This window comes from Lutra lutra, chromosome 8, assembly GCF_902655055.1.
Source record: "Lutra lutra chromosome 8, mLutLut1.2, whole genome shotgun sequence".
In the NCBI taxonomy this organism is placed as follows: Eukaryota; Metazoa; Chordata; class Mammalia; order Carnivora; family Mustelidae; genus Lutra; species Lutra lutra.
Window position 1 is genome coordinate 137,721,363 of NC_062285.1, and position 21,365 is coordinate 137,742,727.

The window sequence follows — 21,365 nt, forward strand, 5'->3', positions numbered from 1 at the left end:
GCCTTTGGCTCAGGTCATGATCTCAGGGTCCTGGGATTGAGCCCCACATCGCATTGGGCTCTCTGCTCCACGGGGAGCCTGCTTCCCCCTCTTTCTCTGCCTACCTCTTTGCCTACTTGTGATCTCTCTCTGTGTCAAATAAATAAATAAAATCTCTTCAAAAAACATTTAAAAATGTGTAGACTAAAAGAAAATATACCAAAATATTATTTTTCTTTGTCTTCACTGAGTATGTACTACTGCTATAATGTATTTAAAATATGATGAACAAATGTTGTTTACTTATTTTACATACTTTATATATAATTCTGCATCTTTTGTGCGCAGAATTTTAACGAGAACTATTCCATGTTAATACCTACTTTTCTCAAACATTATTTCATAACGCTACATTGGACAATAAATCCTTATTTTCTGAACTATTTTGCTATGGAATAATTTTTTTGCACGCAGTGACACTGCTTCTGAATGTAGAAAACACCTCGTGAGCTTACCTCCTTCACCATTAGCCAGTTGCTGGACACTCAGATGCTAAATAAATCCTTGTAGATGGATAGACTGTTACTGCTAATACATGCAACGATGAACGATTTTTCCTTCTGCAGTGTTTCTTGCGCGCTCACAAAGTCTCAAGTGCCGTGCAGCCGTCTGTGAAAGGACATCTTAAGGGAAACGTCTTAGACTCTTCGAGAAAGGGGTCACGTAGAGTTAAAAAAATACTAACAGCTTTTAGATCCCTGAGATCGTTTACGTTTTTAATAGTAGAAAGATTACTTCCTTTCCTTCCTTTCGCAAGGCTAATGAAGCTTCTTTATAAATATTTTTCAACCTATAGCGCGATGAAGGCAAACGCCTACGAACTCGACGAGCAAACTGCTTTGTCCTTTGCGGGACGCTCGCGAGTCCTCGCACCTACCACACGCTCTCAAAGGCCGCTGCTCGCGCGAGATTGCTCGCGTGAAGATTGCGTAGCCCTCGAGTTGCGAGTTGCGCACGCGCGTTGCTCCTCCCTCCCCAGCGAAGGGAAAGGGGCTCTTTCAAGTGCGCTTGCGCACACGCTGCGCGGGAAAAGGTGGTGGAGATATGTCTGTGAGGGACGCGGCGGTAGGCCTTCCTGGGCCTGGGAGGGACGAGGACACGACGCTGCTCTTCGAGAGGGCCCATTACAGGCATGACCCGTGCTGGCTGCTGCCCGTGCCCCCACGCTTCTGTCTGGCCTGCATGGTGGAGCTGCTGCCGGAGCCTTGCGTATCGGTAGGAACAGAGGCTCCGGCATTTCCCTCACCAAACAGCCTTACCTCACCAGACCGACTCCCTAGAACCTGACGCACCTTCCCTACACCGGGCCCAGCCGCTTCGTTAACTTGACCCCGTAAGCGGGCCTGCTCCCTTGCTAGGCCGGAGCTGCCTTCTTTGCTGTACTATCCCAGCCTCAGTTTACCCTGCAGGCCGTCCTGCTCGGAGCAGAGGGCCGCTTTCCAGACTAGCCCCTGCGCCTGGCTCTGGACCTCACTGGGCCTATTCCTGTCCGCTAAGCCCGCCGCCCCTCCAGGACGCGCTGGCTCGCATGCCGGCCTTCCCTTCCTTTCTCTGTAGCTGCCCTGCCCTTAATTGCGGTCGCCATGTCTCTGGGATTTAGCCTCGGCTCAGCCCACGGACCAGGTGCACGCGCAGTGGAAGCTCCTCATTCCCTTCCCATGTCTTAGGGTGTAAATGTGGGGGCTGCCTTGGTCTCTGTGATGGCAGAGGTGACAATGATAAGTTACAGCCAGGCAGAGTGGGGTGAAGGGGAAGAACTTTCTACTAAGCAGAGCTGGCTGAAAAATGGGCTTTTCCCCTCACTGCCTGCCCACCTCTGTAGTGAGTTTTTTTGGTCCATGGAGGCATCCAAGAAAAGTTTGGGAGATCACTTTTCTCTCAGATTCATGAGAGGGGGATTCGTCCCTTGGAGGGAAGGGGGGTGGGCTAGATCAGTGGTTCTCAAGTTGTTGTCTTATTCTCAGGATGCCTTTACACTTTTAAAGTGTGTTGAGGACCCCAAAGAGCTTTTGTTTATGTGGGTTGTATCTGCTGATATTTACAGTATTAGAAGTAAAAACAATTTTTTGGAAGATTTTATTTATTTATTTGACACAGAGAGAGAAAGATCACAAGTAGGTAGAGAGAGAGGGGGAAGCAGGCTTCCTGCTGAGCAGAGAGCCCGATTTGGGGCTCCATCCCAGGACACTGTGACCTGAGCCGAAGGTAGAAGCTTAACCCACCGAGCCACCAGGCACCCCAGAGAGCTTTTGTTTATGTGGGTTGTATCCACTGATATTTACTGTATTAGAAGTAAAAACAATTTCAAAATACTAATTTAAAAATACTGCTAAGTCCATTACGTATTAGCATAATTGGTTTTTTTTTTTTTTTAAAGATTTTATTTATTTGTTTGACAGAGAGAGATCACAAGTAGAAGGAGAGGAAGGCAGAGAGAGAGAGAGAGAGGGAAGCAGGCTTCTTGCTGAGCAGAGAGCCCGATGTGGGACTCGATCCCAGGACCCTGAGATCATGACCTGAGCCGAAGGCAGCGGCTTAACCCACTGAGCCACCCAGGCACCCCAGCATAATTGGTTTTATTGCGGCAAAATACACATGACATAAAATCTACCGTTTTAAGTGTACAGTTCTGTAGCATAAGTAATTTAAGTAAAAATAATGATATTTTCCAAAACAAAAACGTAGTGAAAGGAATGGCTCATTTTTGCAAGTGTCTTTGATGTCTAGCTTCATAGAAGATAGCTGGATTCTCATATATTTCTGCACTTAATCTGTTGTGTATTACTTGCCATGTAATCTTTGAAAAATTTCACTGTACGCTTGTGAGAGAATAAGAGTGAAAAGAACAAACTGCATCTTAGTATTATATGAAAATAATTTTGATCTTTTGGATACTCTTTAAGGATTCTGGGCACCCTTTGGGGTTCCCAGGCTACCCACTGAGAACTGATAGCTCTAGCTGAGAATATTTGAGATTTGAGATTTCATTGAGACCAGGAGTTCTGAGGCTGCCATTTCTTGATAGCGAGTCAGACATAAAGAGATAAATAAGAGGATTAATAGAGGAGAATACGAGAAGGCTAAAAATTACTAGGATTTTAGTAGCTAGATATATTTATGGTCAAGAGCTGTTGGGATAAGGAGGGAAACTGGGAAAAAGGGTTTTTGGTTGTTGTTGTTGTTTTTGCTTTAAAATATTTTATTTATTTATTTGACAGAGAGAGAGAGAGAGAGGTCACAAGTAGGCAGAGAGGCAGGCAGAGAGAGATGGGGAAGCAGGCTCCCCGCTGAGCGGAGAGCCCAATGCGGGGCTCAATCCCAGGACCCTGAGATCAGGACCTGAGCCGAAGGCAGAGGATTAACCCACTGAACCACCCAAGTGCCCCGGGAAAAAGGTTTTTTAGAGGAGGAAGCATTTGAATTAGGATGGAGAAGATGAGTGAGATTTGGACCAGAGGCAATGGGGGGAGCTTATCCCAGGAGGCAGGTATTAGCAAGGATGAGTTCAGGGAGGTAATCAGAGTGTTCGAAAGGAAAGTTGAGGGAAGTGGGATTGAAAAGCCAGGTTAAGGGGCGCCTGGGTGGCTCAGTGGGTTAAGCCGCTGCCTTCGGCTCAGGTCATGATCCCAGGTCCTGGGTTCAAGCCCCAAATCGGGCTCTCTGCTCAGCAGGGAGCCTGCTTCCTCCTCTCTCTCTGCCTGCCTCTCTGCCTACTTGTGATTTCTCTCTGTCAAATAAATAAATAAAAAAATCTTAAAAAAAAAAAAAAAAAAGAAAAGCCAGGTTAAGATGAGTTCCTCGAAGCGTTTGAATCCAAGCTAGAGTGTGGACTTAATTCCACAGATAAAAGAGAGTCCTCAAGATTTTTAGATCACTAGCTTAATGAATTATGTAGGAGGAACTGGTGAAGGAATACATGAGATTTGCAATAGCACAGGTTAGAGGCACCAAGAAAATGCACTTTACTTATTCTTTTTTTTTTTTAAGATTTTATTTATTTGACAGACAGATCACAAGTAGGCAGAGAGGCAGGCAGAGAGAGGAGGAAGCAGGCTCCATGCTGAGCAGAGAGCCCGATTTGGGGCTTAATCCCAGAACCCTGGGATCATGACCTGAGCCGAAGGCAGAGGCTTTAATCCACTGAGCCACCCAGGCAACCCTGCACTTTACTTCTTACTGAATGCACTTTTTTTTTTTTTTTTTTTTTTTTAGCTTCGGCTCTCACCAATTGAAAGGGGGGATGCTGTCAGTTGTATCCATGTTCCTGCTCTATCCTCGGGGCATACTCCCTTTCTTTTCCTAACTTTTGCTACTATCTTGAGCACTTTACACAGCTACTATCCAGCTCCCTGTACAGGGAGGTGAATTGAGTGTGAGGATTTATGTCCATGTTGAATGGAAGGATGCGTTTCTCTACCGACCTCTTTGAGGCTTATGCAGGGTCTCCAGAATCACTCTCCTGGACCGTTGAAGTGGAAAGGGCACTGACCTTGCATAAGGCCTCCTTGGAGACATTTGAGTCCTGGGCTTCTGTTTCCTCATCTATAAAACGGTGACAGTAATGCCTATTTTTGCTTGCTTCACCAACTTGTCAGGTTTCAATGAGCTAGTAGGCAGAAGAGTGATTTGTGAATAGTAAAGTGCTCTGTAAATACAGGGTGGTGGGAACCTTAGCTCATTTTAATCCTCTGTATGAACACATGGATTCCTATGTGTAGTCGATGCCCTTTTTCCTACCCCTTTAGGGATATATGACCTTACTACTGTTTAGATGAACCCTTTGGTATCATTTTGCAATTATATTTAGAAATTACAGTTGTTTGGGTTCAGAATGGCTGAGGCTTGGTTGTTACTGAATTTTTTTTTTCATCTGTCCCTAGCTGGTGCGCAAGAAGCATGTGCTGTCCTGCTTCCGAGATGCTCTCTTGAGGCATGCCTCGCTGGTCATGCAGCTGGTGGCTCAGGATCAGAGAATCTGTATTCACTTCATAAGCGTGCTTTTCGGTGAGATTAGAAGGGGAACTTGGCATGAATTTTGTATGTATAGCATGCATATTTGTTTTGGGGTTTGGAGAAGTGGTCTTGGAAAGACAATTTAGGTTTTTTGCCATTTATCAGTTTAATGTATTAGTAAATTATTTTGTCATATTATGAAGAAATGATCCCCTTTCTAAGACACATGATGCATTGGATGGTAACTGGCTTTGCTATAGCCAAGAGGGTTGTAAAAGTGTGAATATGAGTATGGGAAATGTGTGATCTTCAAAAAGTCCACTCTGCCCCTCAATAGGGTCAGAAGGTCCAGGCTAGACTCCATTGACCTGGTGTGACCCTGATTGAATTACTTTCCCTCTTCTGTGCCTGAGATGGATTAAAAGGTCCCTTCTTTTAATGTAATTATAATGTCCTATGGAAAGAGCCCTTTCAGGGAGGAGGGGAGCTAATTCATATTGGGTTCTTTTCTCTGCTAGAGGCTTTTCAGGCTTTTAACTGCCAAGACAGTTTTTTAAGGGAGAGAAGATGGTCCCCAAGGCCAAAGGAAGACATGGTTAACAACGGGCAGAACTGGAATTTTACCACAGGTCTATTATAGACCCCAGAACACTTAGTTTTTATGCTGTGCCACAATGACTGTTTTTATCCTTTTAAAGCCAGAGTGGGTCACTGAAAGTCTAGGTGTTTGGTGTTGAGGATAGCATTTATCTGGGACATTGCTTAAAGCTGCTATTAGTCTAGAATTTATAGCTTGCCTCTGTGGGTTTGTTTCTCTTTTAACTATTTACCATCCCCATCTCTTCTCTCTCGGCTCCAAGGGCTGTTATGCAATGTGGAAGATGGGAGTGTAACAGAGCGCTGTATTGAAGGTGAGGTGAAACCGTGTACCTAGCGTTTGAAGCTGAGGATATTAACCTCGATTGCAGCTCTGGTTGTCTGAGATCTTGATGAAATAACTGCTTCATTTTAGAGACATATCAGGAAAAGTCAATTGTCAGTCTGTGTCAGAAACCAGGGATACATAGATGGGTAAGGCATGGTTCCTGCCCTCTAAGAGTTTACAATCTGGAGGAGAGATTGGATGGCAATAATGAGAGCTGAAAAACACTGTTAGAAAGGCATGTACAAATTCTGTTTTCATTCCATCCACATTTGTTGGTTAAAAGTTGCCTGCACATAGGCGACAGTAAGAGTTGTGGAAGTGTAGAAAGGGTTGGAGGAGTGGTGTGCCTGTCTGGCTCAATCAGAAGAGCATATGACTCTTGATCTTGGGGTCTTGAGTTCTAGCTTCATGTTGGGGGTGGAAATACTAAAATAAACTTTAAAGGGCTTGAGGAGAAAGAAGACAAGAGAATTGGGATAGGAGGATTCTTGCAGAAAGAGCAAGAATTGTATCAGTTAGAGGCTAGTCAAGAAACAGAAACCACACGAGTTATTTAAACAGGGAAAACTTAGGGGCTCCTGGGTGGCTCAGTCGGTTAAGCATCTGCCTTTGGCTCAGGTCATGACCCCAGGGTCCTGGGATTGGGCCCCGCCTCGGGCTCCTTTTTCAGCAGGAGCCTGCTTCCCCCTCTCCCTCTGCCAGCTGCTCCCCCTGCTTGTACTCTCTCTCTCAAATAAATAAATAAATAAAGTCTTCTAAAAAATAAACAGGGAAAACTTTAATATAAAAATTATTAGCTGGGTAACTGAAGGCAAAAAGAGAACACCCAAGTTTTCACAGAGGTAGCAATATCATAAAGCAACTCCCACCCTTAGGGCTGGGGAAACAAAAGGAGGTTGGAATTACTAAAACATAAATTTACTCTGAGGAGGGGATGCTGCTTACTGCTCCTGGGTGTCTGACCATCCAGCCTCGCAGTTAGCAGCTGTAACAGATCACAAGTTAATATGATCTGTATATCCCTCTGTCCATCTCTCGGTCTAGATAATGTGGACAAGTATACCACTTGAGGTTCTGACCACTGGCAGGAATGGGGAGATTTCCCTTCACCATTCAACCACTCTTGGGTGGGGCTATAATTCTAAAGCCATCCACTTCTGATTGGTGCCAGGGTAACTTGCAGATCTTCCTCAGAACCCAAGAACTATACTGAGGTGGTAGGCACTAGAGACTGCAAAGCCAGAGAGAGAAGAAGGATTTGCTCCTTCCTCATTGTTTCCTGTTTGCTGCCTACCTTCTTCCTGTTTCTATTATCCTAGAATGTTTCTTTACCTTGGAAATGGCAGAGCCTTTCTGCAGTAGCCTCTAAATCTAATTTGTAGCTTTGCCCAGACTTGCAGAGCCAGCCTCTTCTTCACTGCTCCTCTGTATAGAAAGATGGGTTTGGGGTTGAGAGATAACATTATAGGCAATTATAGGTGGTTTACGTGCAGTAGCTCATTTAGTCCTAACAACCCTATGAAGTTGATACTATTATTATTTCCCACCAGAGGAATTAAGAGTCTTACTTAAGATGCTATAGTTAGTTGCTAGAAAAGGGAAATCTGTACTATTGAGTCTGCCATAATTCTGTTTTCTAGTATATAAAGGAGCAAATTGTGAGGAGGAAAAAAGTAGGGAGAGTATAAAATAGCAGTTTTCAACCTAAGCTTCACAATAGACTCACCTGGGTAGCTTAAAAAATATCCAAATGCTTAGGCTCTTTCTCTAGAGATTCTGATTTAATTTGTCTAGACTGGGAGTTGGGCATTAATATATTTTTGGAAACTTCCTAAGTAATTCTAATGTGCAGCCTAATTGTGAACCACTTATATAAAATGATGAAGAAGCCAGGAATCCTTTGGTTTAGATATACACACAGTTTAATTGGGGAGATAGAAAAGACTATACTGGTAACACAAACAAATGACTTTGAGTAGAAGAGCTATGAAAGGCAACGTGTGGGCCAGGGGTTGTCTTCTGGTTACTAATGCTACTGTGTCTGCTCAGTCCTTATCCAGCTTACAACTCAGCTGAAGTTAGAGCAGATCATTCATTGCCTGCTGGATGAGTGCCACAAAGAGGTCAGTGAATATCTGTGGCTTCTTGAGTACCCCTCAGAATCCTCAGAAATCAGAGCTGGGTACAACCCTCTTTGGGTAGATAGTTGGGGAGGTTGGAATACATAGAGAAAGGGATCTGTGTGATCAGTGAGTCAGTGGTAGAGCCAGAGCTCAGGCTTGGGCCTTCTGATCCTGGTCTGCTACTGTTTGTAGCTTCCCTCCTTCCCCTTTCAGTCTTCCAAACGCTGCCTTTGTGCATTGAAGTCCCATCTTTCTGACATAATCACCCCATGGCTATTCTCCATGTCCAAGTACAACATAGATTTTCTTGATTAATTTAAGGAAATATGTTTACTATGTCTTGGCTTGCTTGGTGTTTTTATTTGGTTTGAATTGTATACAGTATTTTATACTGAAGTCATTTGCTTTTATCAGCATCTAAGGCAGGCACTGAGTAGGTATATTTAACCTGCCTTCTTCAAGGTAGTCAAAGATACCAATTTAATAAGTAGTTTTTGCATTGTGTTTAAGATTTAGGAATAATATCAGAATCACTTTTTATTTTTTACGAAAGGAAGACAGATGTTTATTTTAATACCAAGAGCAACATGCAATCATAAATTATACTAAATTATCATATCATTATGATTACTCTGCATATGATTAATATATCAGGTTGAATTTATAATTATATATATCAATACTTATCATTATGACAGTGCCATTTAATCCTTTTGAGCACTTTCCATATGCCTGCACTGTGTTAGGCGGTTTACGTGCAGTATCTCATTTAGTCCTAACAACCCTATGAAGTTGGTACTATTATTATTTCCTACCAGAGTAATTAAGAGTCTTACTTAAGATGTTATAGTTAGTCACTAGAAAAGGGAAATATATACTATCAACTCTGCCTATAAACCATTAAGCATAGGGACTGGCAAATAGTGTTCAATAATTGTTATGATAATGATTATATATATATATATATATATATATATATATATATATATATATTTAAATTAAACTAAATTTAATTTTAATTTTTACTTTTTTTTTTTTTTTTGCACTTAGCCAGAATTCTGTCCTTATGATGTTCCCAACTCTCACCCCCCAGTTTCTGGCTCTATAGGAGACAAAATATGCTAATTTTAATTCAGTTTAACTGTCATGTACTGAGCTAGATACTAAGCAGTCAGAGAGGAATCTTGACTCAGAGCCTTTCTCCAGGGAGATAGACACTTAGTTAAAGAGGCTGATTACTGATTGTGTTGAGAGACACATACAGTATAGGCTTTGGTTTAGATAGATCAAGATACATTTTGGTGGGAGATCTGTCCTGATCCTAATTTATGGAGTGGAATGTGTTCACTTTCTATAGCTGTGTAACATGCCCTCCATGAGAGGCAGCCTGGCCACCCTGACCCTTCTCGGCAAGTTGGTGGATGCCATCCCTCCCTTGGCAGACAAACTTGTGATGGAGCACAGTAAGTGACCTCTGGGGAGGAGCCGCTATTACCCTTTTACCTGGTTTGATCACACTTCCATCTGGGTGGTCCATTCAGTATATATACACCTGGGAAATCATTACTTTCCTTCTCTAGGATTTAATTTTCCCATCTGCAAAATGTACTCTATGTTGGCCAAGTCGAAAAAAGTATTTCTTGACTCTGATCTTGAGCCATTTTGATTCACTATGTTAGTACAAACTAATTACTTATTTTGAACCTTCCTTTGGGTGAAAGGAGGAATTAGTTCTGCAATATAGAAGTATTTTTTTCTATCAGTAAAAAGCAAATAAATACCTCATAGATTGTTTACCCCAGGGTAAGTCACTGCACTTCTATAAGCTTTGGTTTTCCTTTCTAATTAAGTGCCCAGAAATCATTTATTATGGGCGATTATAGGGGATTGCTATTACTACCCTACTGGGCACAGTAGTCTGGAGTGTCATACAGCAGTTGACATACAGCTGGCACACAGTTGACATACAGCAGTTTCATACTGTTTTATGGACAGGTGACCTGATGGAGCATCTGTTGAGAGGTTTAGTGTACCCCAATGAGGGGGTGCAAGCTTCTGTCTGTTACCTCTATGGGAAGCTGTACTCCTCACCAGTGGCTGCTGAGATACTTTCGGGCCATTTCCGGGAGAAGCTGTGTCCTCTCTTCCTTTCTACCCTGGATGGTGCCCAGACAAAGGAGCTACAGATCAACTGTTTGGGTAAGATGTAGGTTTGGAGAGAAAAGAGAGAAAGCTTTTGAGGTTTTGCTTGAGGACTTGAGATGTTGGCTCTTTAGTGGTGGGGAAGTTTGGTGCCTTGCAAAGGGTAGAAGTCATGGGTTTGGACCATAAGATGCACAGACTGTGACAGATGACTAGAGTTGGTGTGGCATCTTAAAAATTTTTGCCTTTGGGCGCATGGGTAACTCAGTTGATTAACCATCTGCCTTCTGCTCAGGTCATGATCTCAGGGTCCTGGGATTGGCTCCATGTTGGCTCCCTGCTCAGTGGAGAGTCTGCTTCTTCCTCTCCCTCTGCCCCTCCCCCCACTCATTCTAGCTCCCTCACACTCCCTCTCTCAAATGCATAAATAGAATCTTAAAAAAAGAAAAAAAGAATGTTGCCTTTGGAAGGAAAAGAAGAAAGAGGCACAACAATTTTCTACCTCAGGTTTTTACTGCCTGTCCTGGTGTGTCCTGTTTTTTGCTGCCAAGTTATTCTTCACACTGCATAGCTCGCGTTTTCCTATTTGAAAAATCTTCTATGGTATCTCTGGCCTCCAGGGTGATGTTTAGGTATTTCTTCTTGTTATTTGAGGCTCCTTAGGAGCCCCAGTGTACCCATTCAGCCTCTTCTCCTGCTGCTTCCTTACATATGTACACAAGATCTATCAAATGCTTCTGAGTAGGGAGCTTTCACTTTTTGAACAGAGCACATGGCCACTATGATTGGAGACTGGGCGAGGGCCTGTTCCAAAGCAGTATCTACAGGAAAAACACAGTCTAAATGACAATAGTTTCTTTTCACAGTTTAGGCCAAGAGCTCTGTTATGAACAGTCCAGTCACACATGGTGACTGTTCATTTTGGCCCAGGCCCTGGGCCAGGCTCTAGGGTCATAAAGATGACCAAACCCGAGATCTGTTCTGAAGCAGCTCATAGTCTAGTATAGAAAACAGATGTGGACAGTTAGAGCCCAGTGTGGTAAGTGTTGTCATGGTGGTGGTATATAAAAGTGTGGGATTCTGTTCAACATTGGGTTAGAGGTCCTTGCCAGAACAATGAGGCAAGAAAAAGAAATAAAAGGCATCAAAATTAGGAAGGAAGATATATAACTATCTCTGCAGATGCCATCATTTTATATATAGAAACCCTAAAAACTTCACCAAAAGACTGTTAAAAACTAATAAATGAATTTAGTAAAGTCACAGGATATAAAATCAGTTTTTCTAAATGCTAATAGTTAATTATCTGAAAAAGAAGTTAAAACAATCCCATTTATAACAGCATTAAAAATAACAAAGTACTGAGGCACCTGGGTGATTCAGTATGTTAAGGGTCTGGCATTGTCTTGGGTCATGATCTCAGGGTCCTAGGAGCCTACAGGCTCTGTGCTCAATGGGGAGTTTGCTTCTCCCTCTCCCTCTGCCTCCCCGGCCCCTACCACTTGTCCTCTCTCAAATAAGTAAAATCTTAAAAACAACAACAACAACAACAAACAACCCACAAAATACTTAGGAATGTTTAAGGAGACATGAAGAAGTTTCCAGAAGATGTCTGAGGGGCTCCTTGGGTGTACTCTGGTACCTATACTCCTCTTGCCTCACCTCCCAAAACTTTCATTTTCTAGGTTTGCTGAGGCAGCTGCTGAAGTATGATCTCTTTGTGTCCGTGATCATGAACAAGTCTGTGCTGGCTGAAAGTACTGAGGGTGTTGAGGGGCCGCCAGGAAAGACCTCATTGCCTTTGGTGCTCAAAAAGGTGATTGTCCTGTTATTCCTGGTCTCTAGATTCAATAATAAGGGAACCCAAATGGCTCCTGGCCCTTGTATTACTACTATCTAAGGTTTCCAAGGTGTTTTCTTGCTGGCCCAAGCAATATGCTATTAGAGTACTGGATGTACAGTTGACCCTTAACGCAGGGGTGGGGCACTGACTACCCTTCCATGCAGTTGAAAATCCACATATAACTTTCAACTCCCCCAAAACTTAACTACTAATAGTCTGCTGTTGACCAGAACCCTTACTGATAACAATCAGTTAACACATATTTTGTATGTTATATCTATTATATTCTTTATTTTTACAATAAGGTAAGCTAGAGGAAAGAAAATGTTATTAAGAAATTCATAAGGAGGGAGGGGGGTTGGGAGAGGGGGGTGGGGTTATGGACATTGGGGAGGGTATGTGCTATGGTGAGTGCTGTGAAGTGTGTAAACCTGGCATTCATAGACCTGTACCCCTGGGGATAAAAATATATGTTTATAAAAAAAAAAAAGTAATTCATAAGGAGGGGCGCCTGGGTGGCTCAGTGGGTTAAGCCTCTGCCTTCAGCTTGGGTCATGATCTCAGGTTCCTGGGATGGAGCCCCACATCGGGCTCTCTGCTCAGCGGGGAGCCTGCTTCTCCCTCTCTCTCTGCCTACCTCTCTGCCTGCTTGTGATCTCTCTGTCTCTGTCAAATACATAAAATCTTTAAAAAAAAGAAATTCATAAGGAGGAGAAAATATTTATAGTACTGTACTGTATGTATTGAAAAAAATCCATGTGTAAGTGGCCTGTGCAGTTCAAACCCATATTGCTCAGGGGTCAACTGTAGGTTTTATTTCAGTTGTGAGTCCTTATATACACATCTTCTTAACATCTAGGCTGACTGATAATGCAGAATACAGGCATCAACAGAAACAAAGCTATCTCGGTTATTTTAGGGATAAAACAACTTGCTAGAGCCCTCTTTCTCTGGACCCTGCCTTTCTTCAGCCTTATTAATCTGTCTCTTCCACCCCATACAACCCAGTGCTCTAGCCATATGTAACTTCTCCCTGGCCTTGCATGTGTCAGGACATCCTGTTTCTGTGCCTGTGTAGATGCTCTTCCCCTTTGCCTTAAAACCTTTCCCCTGTCCTTGGTATTGATTCTTTAAGGCCTGTAGGGTTCCCTTGTCCTCTTGGTTCCTTTAGGTAGAATGTGCCTTATGTCACAGCACTTACTTCACCGTATTGTGGTTGTTCTACTGGGAGTTTCTTTAAGGCAGAACCTGATTTGGCTGTATCTCTCTGCAGTGCTCAGCACAGGGCTTGGCAGAACTACTTATCCTCATCTGATTGTGGGGATATCACTGAATGACCAGATTGTGGGACTCCTTCTGCAGGAAGGAGGAGGAGCTCTGATCGGAAGTGGGGAAGGGCATTTGGGGATAGATAAGGTAGGTATTAAAAAGCCAGTGTAGGGGCACCTGGGTGGCTCAGTGGGTTAGGCCTCTGCCTTCGGCTCAGGTTGTGATCCCAGGATCCTGGGATCGAGCCCCGCATTAGGCTCTCTGCTCAGTGGGGACCCTGCTTCTCCCTCTCTCTCTGCCTGCCTCTCTGCCTACTTGTGATCTCTCTCTGTCAAATAAATAAATAAAATCTTAAAAAAAAAAAGAGCCAGTGTAAATTTCTCCTCCTTGTTTCTCTGGGATGCCTCTAGAAAGGTCCACTCAGGGCCTGTGAACTCTGAAGAGCAAGTCCTATGTCTCTGAACCAGAAGATCTCATATTGGGTTCTTTTCTGTGCTCATTTTGTTGCTGCCATCAGGGAGTCCAAGGTAACATCTAGTTAAAACGTTTGATCTCAGGCTCAGCAGGGCACAAGCTCTTAATGTCCTCACAGTACACCAACAAAGCACAGTGGTGGCAGGGACAGAGATTAGAGCACTTCTCTAGGGGACAGGACTTTGTAGAGATAGGAATCTTGGTTTAGGGGTGCTGTCCTCCATTCACATATGGAGACTGTTCTTCTCTTGACAATTTTGGATGATCAACATATTTTACTACAGCAACCAGCGAGGTTGTGGCTACGGTGAGATAAGTGAGGCACTTGCCTCAGGTGTAAAATTTAAAGGGATGCTGAAAAACTCAGCAATCAAGATAGATAGTATTTCAGTGCAGTATTTAAAAAAAATCAATGCAAAAAATTCATAATGAACAAAATACCAAAATTTTAAATAAAGAGGAGACTGACATGTATTCTTTTACATCTGTTCTGGTATTTTTGTCAGAGTCTAATGCTACTCCTTCCTGCTTTGGCTAATAATCAACTTATTCTTCCAAAATTCAGGTCCTTAGAAATATATTGTCAGAGCGCCTGGGTGGCTCAGTGGGTTAAAGCCTCTGCCTTCGGCTCAGGTCATGATCCCAGGGTCCTGGGATTGAGCCACGCATCAGGCTAAGTGGCTCCCATGGTTGAGCGTCTGCCTTTGGCTCAGGTTATGGTCCCAGGGTCTTGGGATCAAGCCCTGTGTCAGGCTCCCTGCTCAGTGGGGTGTCTGTTTCTCCCTCTCCCTCTCCACCCAGATGCCCATAGGATTTATTTATTTATTTATTTTTAAGATTTTATTTATTTATTTGACAGACAGATTACAAGTAGGCAGAGAGGCAGGCAGAGAGAGAGAGAAGAGGAAGGAGGCTCTCCACTGAGCAGAGAGCCCAACATGGGGCTCGAACCCAGGACCCTAGGATCATGACCTGAGCCGAAGGCAGAGGCCTTAACCCACTGAGACACCCAGGCGCCCCTTTATTTATTTTTTAAAAAGATTTTATTTATTTATTTGACAGAGAGAGAGAGAGATCACAAGTAGGCAGAGAGGCAGGCAGAGAGAGGGGAGGAAACAGGCTCCCTGCTGAGCAGAGAGTCCGATGAGGGGCTCAATCCCAAGACCCTAAGATCACAACCTGAGCCAAAGGCAGAGGCTTAACCCACTGAGCCACTCAGGCGCCCCCTAGGATTTTTTTTTTTAAAGATAAATTTTCATAGTTAAGTTTGTGTATGATAGAAAAGTAGGACTGGAGTGTTTTTTTTTTTTTCTCAACATAATAAGGAATATGCACTTTAAACCAAGAATCATTGTTTTACTTAAGAGTTGGAGAGCATTTTTCTAAGATTTTTTTTCACATTTTAGCAGCTCTGAAATTGGAAGACATTTTACCATCAATAGTGTGTCATAGTTTAATTATAGCTCTTTTTCTTTTAGTGGCATATAAAATAATGGTTTGCCTTACATCAATAGCATCTTGAAATACATGTCATTTCTTATATAAAAGAGAACAAGATAAAGATTAAGACTATTTAGAAACTCTTTCACATACTAATAGCAAAGCTGGTCAGTTGTGTTCTTTTTTAAGTCTGACATGACTGAGATGGGTTTATTTAAGCTTACAGCCCTCAGATGGGTCTCTACCAGGTATGAGCATGACTTGGTCCTTTTCTTCTGAAGCTCTAAAACCAGACATACTCTCTTTTGTCTCATGTTATATGTTCTACTCACCATTTTCCCATAGGAGGCCAGTTTCTCCTACACTTGAAGTCTGCAGTTGCATTAACGCTTTCCCTGATTTTTTTTAAAGAAGGTTTTTTTTTTTTTTTTAAAAGATTTTCTCTATTTATTAGAGAGCAAGTGCCCGGGAGGGAGAGGGAGAGAGAATCTGCAGCAGACTGTACATTGAATGCAGAGGCCAGTGTGGGGCTCAGTCCCATCCCATGAGATCATGACCTGAGCCAAAACCAAGTCGGATGCTTAACTGACCGAGGCACCCAGGTGTCCCCTTTCCTTGATTTCTGAAAGTGTCATGGGACTCCTAATAGGTATGGTGTCCAGTAGGAGTTTGGATGTTACTCAGAGTATAATGGAAATTCACTGAAATATTTTTTTAAAGATTTTAGTTATTTATTTGACACAGAGAGAGAGAGAGATCACAAGTAGGCAGAGAGGCAGGCAGAGAGAGAGAGAGGAGGAAGAAGCAGACTCCCTGCTGAGCAGCGAGCCCCATGCGGGACTCGATCCCAGGACCCTGAGACCATGACCTGAGCCGAAGGCAGAGGCTTAACCCACTGAGCCACCCAGGTGCCCCAACACTGAAATATTTTGAGTAGAGAAATAATCTAATCTAAAACTTTAGTGGAGGAGGCATCTCTCCTGTAGGAAGACTCCTAGATTTGGATGTGGCTGACCTGGGTTTCTGCCTTAGCTTTGCCACTTATTAACTGTGTGGCCTGGAGCGAGTGACTTAACCTCCATGAGCTTTAATTCCTTCTGTGGGTTGAGAGTCTCCAAGACTACCCCTAGGTTCAATGATTGCTAGGAGGACTCAAGAGATAGTCATAATCCTGATAGTCATACTCATGGATCTTATTTAATACAGATGCAAATCAAAGCAAAATGGATACAAAGCAAAATCAGCAAAGGGAAAAGGCATATGTGGTAAAGTTCAGGAAAACTAGGTACAGGATTCTGAGTCCTCTCCCAGTGGAGTCAGACAAGGATGCACTTTCTTCCTTCAGCAATGAATTGTGGCAACACATGTAAGATGGTGCCTGGCAGGGAGGCTCATTGGAGTCTCAGTGGCCAAAAATTCTGTTGGGGGCTGACTAGTCACCTTGGCCCCCTCTACCTAGCACATACCAAAATTCCAGACTCACAGAAGGATGGCAAGTATTCAGCATGTAGACTCCATTGTTTGTACAGAGAGTAGTCACAGAGTCACTCTTACTGGTTCTGGGTGTGGCGGGAGCTCTCCTGAGATCCAGCTTCCCAAATCCAGTCAGTGATGAACTTTGCGGACAGCCATGTCTAAGGATAACAGCCTCATGCCTGCATTGTTAGTTCTTTTCAGCACACTCCGCAAAGTGAGACTCACAGTAGTACGGTCCCTTGTTACCTTTCAGGCTTGTTGTAAGCATCAAAACCAGATGAGGGCTGTGAAAATACTTTTGTCAGTGAAGGCCCAAACCCTTCTTGGTGATGGCTTTGGTGTTCTCTGATGCCATTATGTTCTTTTGTTCTGTTTCCCACCCGCTGTTCTTCATAGAGACCCCTTTCCTAATCTGTAGCTCTCCCCGAGCACCACCCGTGTGCCTGATGCTTCATGGGTCCTCTGGCACGATAGCACTTTTTGTCGCCTGTTTCTTCAGCTTCTCCTCTCTAGAGATGAGACTCTGCAGGTGGCCAGTGCCCACTGTATGACGGCAGTACTGGTCCACTCCCCGCTGAAGCACGCCCCAGCCTTCATCCATGCCGACATCCCAGGTAGGGAGCTCCTTCTAATCTTCTCTTCTGAGGACCCCAGGGTTCTGACTGAAGACCCTGGAGTCACAGCAGCAGCAGCTGTCCTATTGGGGTTTTTTTGATAATGCGTACTGGAGAGAGAGGTTGATGGCAAGCTCAGTTGTACAGGATAGACTCTGAGAATAAGGCCTCATTAAGTGAATCCTCTTGCTACAGATTCCTTATAATGACCTTTACCATCTAGGGGTAATACCTAGTGTGGGGTGATGGAAAGATGCCGCATTTAGGTCCTCAACTTGGCTGTTTCATGGATAAGGAAATTGAGGATCAGAGAAGGGAAATAACTGGTGTAAACTTAAAAGGCTAGTCACTGGCAGAGAAGGCTATGCAGTCAAGCCTCTCTGGCTCTAAAAACTTCTCTCTGCATCATGCTGTTACCCACCCTGGGTTGGTTTTTGTTTTTTGTTTTTTTTTAAAGATTTTATTTATTTATTTGACAGAGATCACAAGCAGGCAGAGAGGCAGGCAGAGAGAGAGAGAGGGGAAAGCAGGCTCCCTGCTGAGCAGAGAGCCTGATGCAGGGCTGGATTCCAAGACCCTGGGATCATGACCTGAGCCGAAGGCAGAGGCTTAACCCACTGAGCCACCCAGGCGCCCCACCCACTCTGGGTTTTAAGAGACCCGAGTTCCAGTCAAACCTTTGCCATTAACTATAGTTCTTTCTGGGTCTCAGTTTCCTCACCTGTTAAAAAGATGACATTAGACCATAATCCTGAGGTTATTTTCCAGGTTTACCTGTGAATTCATGATCACATCTCATGGAGGGAGTGTGTGAACAGATGTAATAGGTGTGAGATGCTGAGTAGTCCAAGCCCCTAGCTTTAGTGAAGGGATTGTGGTCACATGACTGTCATTTATTGTTTTCTCCCCTCTCCCGGCCAGAGTTCCTCTTTGAGCACCTTTCCTCTTCCAGCGAAGTGCTTGTCTGGTCCAGCTACAACTGCTTGATACTCCTGGCAGAAGAGCCACTCTTCTTTTCCAAGTGCCACACGGTGTATGGTTGGTAGTGGGAGTCCTACACTAGCTCTGGTAGGGTGGTGGTCAGCACTTTTTTTTTTTAAGTAGGCTCCATGCCCAGTATGGAGTCCAGTGCAGGACTTGAACTCATAACCCGGAGATCAAGACCTGAGCTGAGATTAAGAGTCAGATGATGTTTAACTAACTGAGCCACCCCACACACCCCCAGGGTGGTCAGTACTTTGAAGGTGAGTAGCAGTGAGAAGGATGGGGGACTAGCTTACACCTTGGAAGGAGTGCTGGGTCTAGTCATTTCTATCAGCCCAAACTCATTACCAGATTCCATATGCAAGCAGGGACATCCAGACAGTTCCCATCGCTGATTAGAAGAAGTCTATTTGTTTGGCAAGAGAAAAGTACTCCTATTAGCCCCTGAATGAATTCCTCCTGTACCTTAAGAATAACTTTACTCAGCCTTGGATTCAGTCTTTTCCTGTCCCCCAGATATGTGTCCATAAAGTAAGTCCCTAAGTTTAGCTGATTCATTCTTTCATAGTTTTTTGAAACTGTCCCTTCTTCCTTCCTGGTGTTATTTTTTTTGTCTGGGACTTTTTACATCATGTCTGGATTTTTAGACTGGACACATTCGGTCATTCATTTTGTATTCTATGTTCCTGTTCTGTGCCAGGCACCAGGCTGGGACTTAGAGATTTAGTGATACCTAGAATGTGGTCCCTGTCCTCTGGAAGGGGAGAGAAATGCAAACGAGCCAATTAGGGGTCTGCCAAAGGGAAGTATAGGAGGTGTGGGAGCTCACTGGAAGTCCATAGGTCTGCCTGAATGAATTAGGGAAGGCTTCCGGGAGGAGTGGAGGTCTGACCCAATTCTTTGAGAAGGGATGTGAGTGTGTCTAGTGGAAAAGGCACAACTCAGTCAGTAGACATTTACTAAATACTTCAAGTACCAGGGCCTGTGCTATGGCTTGTGCTGAGTTTCAGGGAGACAGAGATGAATCAGAGAATGGCCTGCCCTTGAAAATCTCACAGTCCCATCCCCTCCGTTCAGTCGTGTCAGGGCCCCTCCATGAGGGGCCACCAGCAAATATGTGCTGTCCAAAGCCTCTCACTTCTCCTGGGCAGGCAGTGAAGTAGCCCCCAAGCACTGATCCCTGGCCTCTGTCATGTCATTTTGAGACAGGGATCGAGTCAGTGGTGAGGAGCCTACAGGGAAGCCTCCGGATGAACAACACAGAGCTGCATAAGCAGGGCCTGCTGCTTTTTGCCGAGATCCTGACTCGGTGAGCAAAGTGATGGGGTGTCAGGCCTGTAGGGGCCAGACTGGAGAAGGAAAGAAGTGTTTGTTCCTGGCTGTGTCCATGATAGGCATTAACTTATTCATTGATCATTTACCATTTCTTAGGCAGCCAGAGGAGATTAAGCTGTTTACAAGCTCAGCCATGTGTAGAGATGCTGGCCATGCTCTCCAAGAAGCAGTAAGCAGCCCTGTGCTGGAGGTGGCTGCTGAGGCAGTGAAGGCCATTTCTGCCTTTCTGAGGTGAGAGACCCAGGCAGACTGAACTTTCCACCTCTGTATGCCCCGTGGGCCAGGTCAAGCCAGGGAAGCTTCCAGGCAGTACTTGTCCTGTAGGTCAGGGAAATTTTCCTCAATTTTGTCTTTCCAATACTCTATTTACTCTTTTGTGTTTTTGGAACTGCTGTTCAAATGTTGGATCTGGACTGGTCCTCTAATTTTCTTTGTTTTCTGACAATTTTGCATATTTTTGTCATTATGTAGTAGTTTCTGGGAAATTTTCTTGACTTTATCTTTCAACACTTCTACTGTGTGTGTTATTTTTGCTTTCATATTTTTAATTTGGAAGAGTTCTTCCCAATTCCCTGCATGTTTTTTTTTTTTTTTAATTTTTAAAGTAAGCTTTACATCCAATGTGGGGCTGAACCTCATAATACTGAGATCAAGAATCGCATGTTCCATTGACTGAGCCCCCCAGGTGCCCCACTTGCATGTTTTCAAATAACATTTTATTCTGTTTATTCCATGGATGTAATTTTTTAAACATTTCAGTCTTCTGTTTTAGTCCAGAATTTCCCCCTATTTCCTTTCTACAAATTGTTCTTTCTGCCTGAAATGCTCTTCCTTAAAATCTTTGCACCACTGGCTTCTTCCCATCATTCAGGTCACATTCAGAGCATCTTTCCCTAACTGACCTATTAGGCTGTTATAGCACCTACCAAACATTTGAATAGTTCTTGTTTATTCATTTGTTTTGTGTCTGTCCCCACTATAATATAATGTCCAAGTGATCAGGGACCATGTCAGTTTGCTCACTACTGTATGCCTCACTCCTAAAAGCATATGAATGAAGGATGTCAAAACAGATGGTAAGACTAAGTGATCCTAGGGTCAGGATGGTAAAGTATTCCTTAGCAAGATGCTTGATATCTTGAAAAAAAGTAATGGAGAAAACTTATATTTATTTATGAAATAACTTTTACTTTATTTCCATGTTTTCCTTTCCAAAAATCTAACAAAGTAATATATTCAAATAATAAAAAATAAAATATATAGGTTTATAATGAAAAAGAACAGTTCCCTCTCCCAGTTTCTAAAGAAAACGAACTGTAACTCATTTTGGTTTTAGTTCTGGTGATTATCTCCCTGCACCTAAACAATGTGCTTATAATGCTGTCACTTTATCAATTTAGGACATTATTCATTGAGTCACCAGTAAGAAAGACCAAGATTTAGATCCTATTATTTTGTCTTCTCTATATTTCCTTGGCATTTTTGCTAATTAATATTTAATGTCTTCAAATCTTTAAATGGTATACTTAAAACTTATATTTCTTGTTCCCTCCACTTCAAGTAGTATCTTTGACTTCCTCCTTGATTAGCTGAGTATATTAGGATCCAACTTTTCCTTTCTCCTCCCTACCTTCTCCTTCTCAGTATTAGTCAGCTATACCTTTAATTTTACATGGTAAAGGTTGTTAATATTTATAGTCTCTTCTGTAACCGTATTTAAGTCTTTGTGATTTGACTGTAGGTGGAGT

At 43.3% G+C, this 21,365-nt stretch overlaps 1 protein-coding gene across 1 annotated transcript in view; it reads left to right on the forward strand.

Annotated features, from left to right (window-relative positions):
- The first annotated feature begins 1,083 nt into the window (after window positions 1-1,083).
- Window positions 1,084-21,365, forward strand: part of MEI1 (meiotic double-stranded break formation protein 1) — a 78,732-nt gene continuing 58,450 nt past the window's right edge. The window contains exons 1-11 of the mRNA XM_047742229.1: window positions 1,084-1,254; window positions 4,920-5,043; window positions 5,853-5,903; window positions 7,967-8,040; window positions 9,398-9,503; window positions 10,036-10,239; window positions 11,868-11,998; window positions 17,184-17,298; window positions 18,220-18,336; window positions 19,492-19,591; window positions 19,714-19,848. Of these exons, the coding sequence (XP_047598185.1) occupies window positions 1,084-1,254; window positions 4,920-5,043; window positions 5,853-5,903; window positions 7,967-8,040; window positions 9,398-9,503; window positions 10,036-10,239; window positions 11,868-11,998; window positions 17,184-17,298; window positions 18,220-18,336; window positions 19,492-19,591; window positions 19,714-19,848 (1,328 nt within the window). The remainder of the gene's footprint in view (window positions 1,255-4,919; window positions 5,044-5,852; window positions 5,904-7,966; window positions 8,041-9,397; window positions 9,504-10,035; window positions 10,240-11,867; window positions 11,999-17,183; window positions 17,299-18,219; window positions 18,337-19,491; window positions 19,592-19,713; window positions 19,849-21,365) is intronic.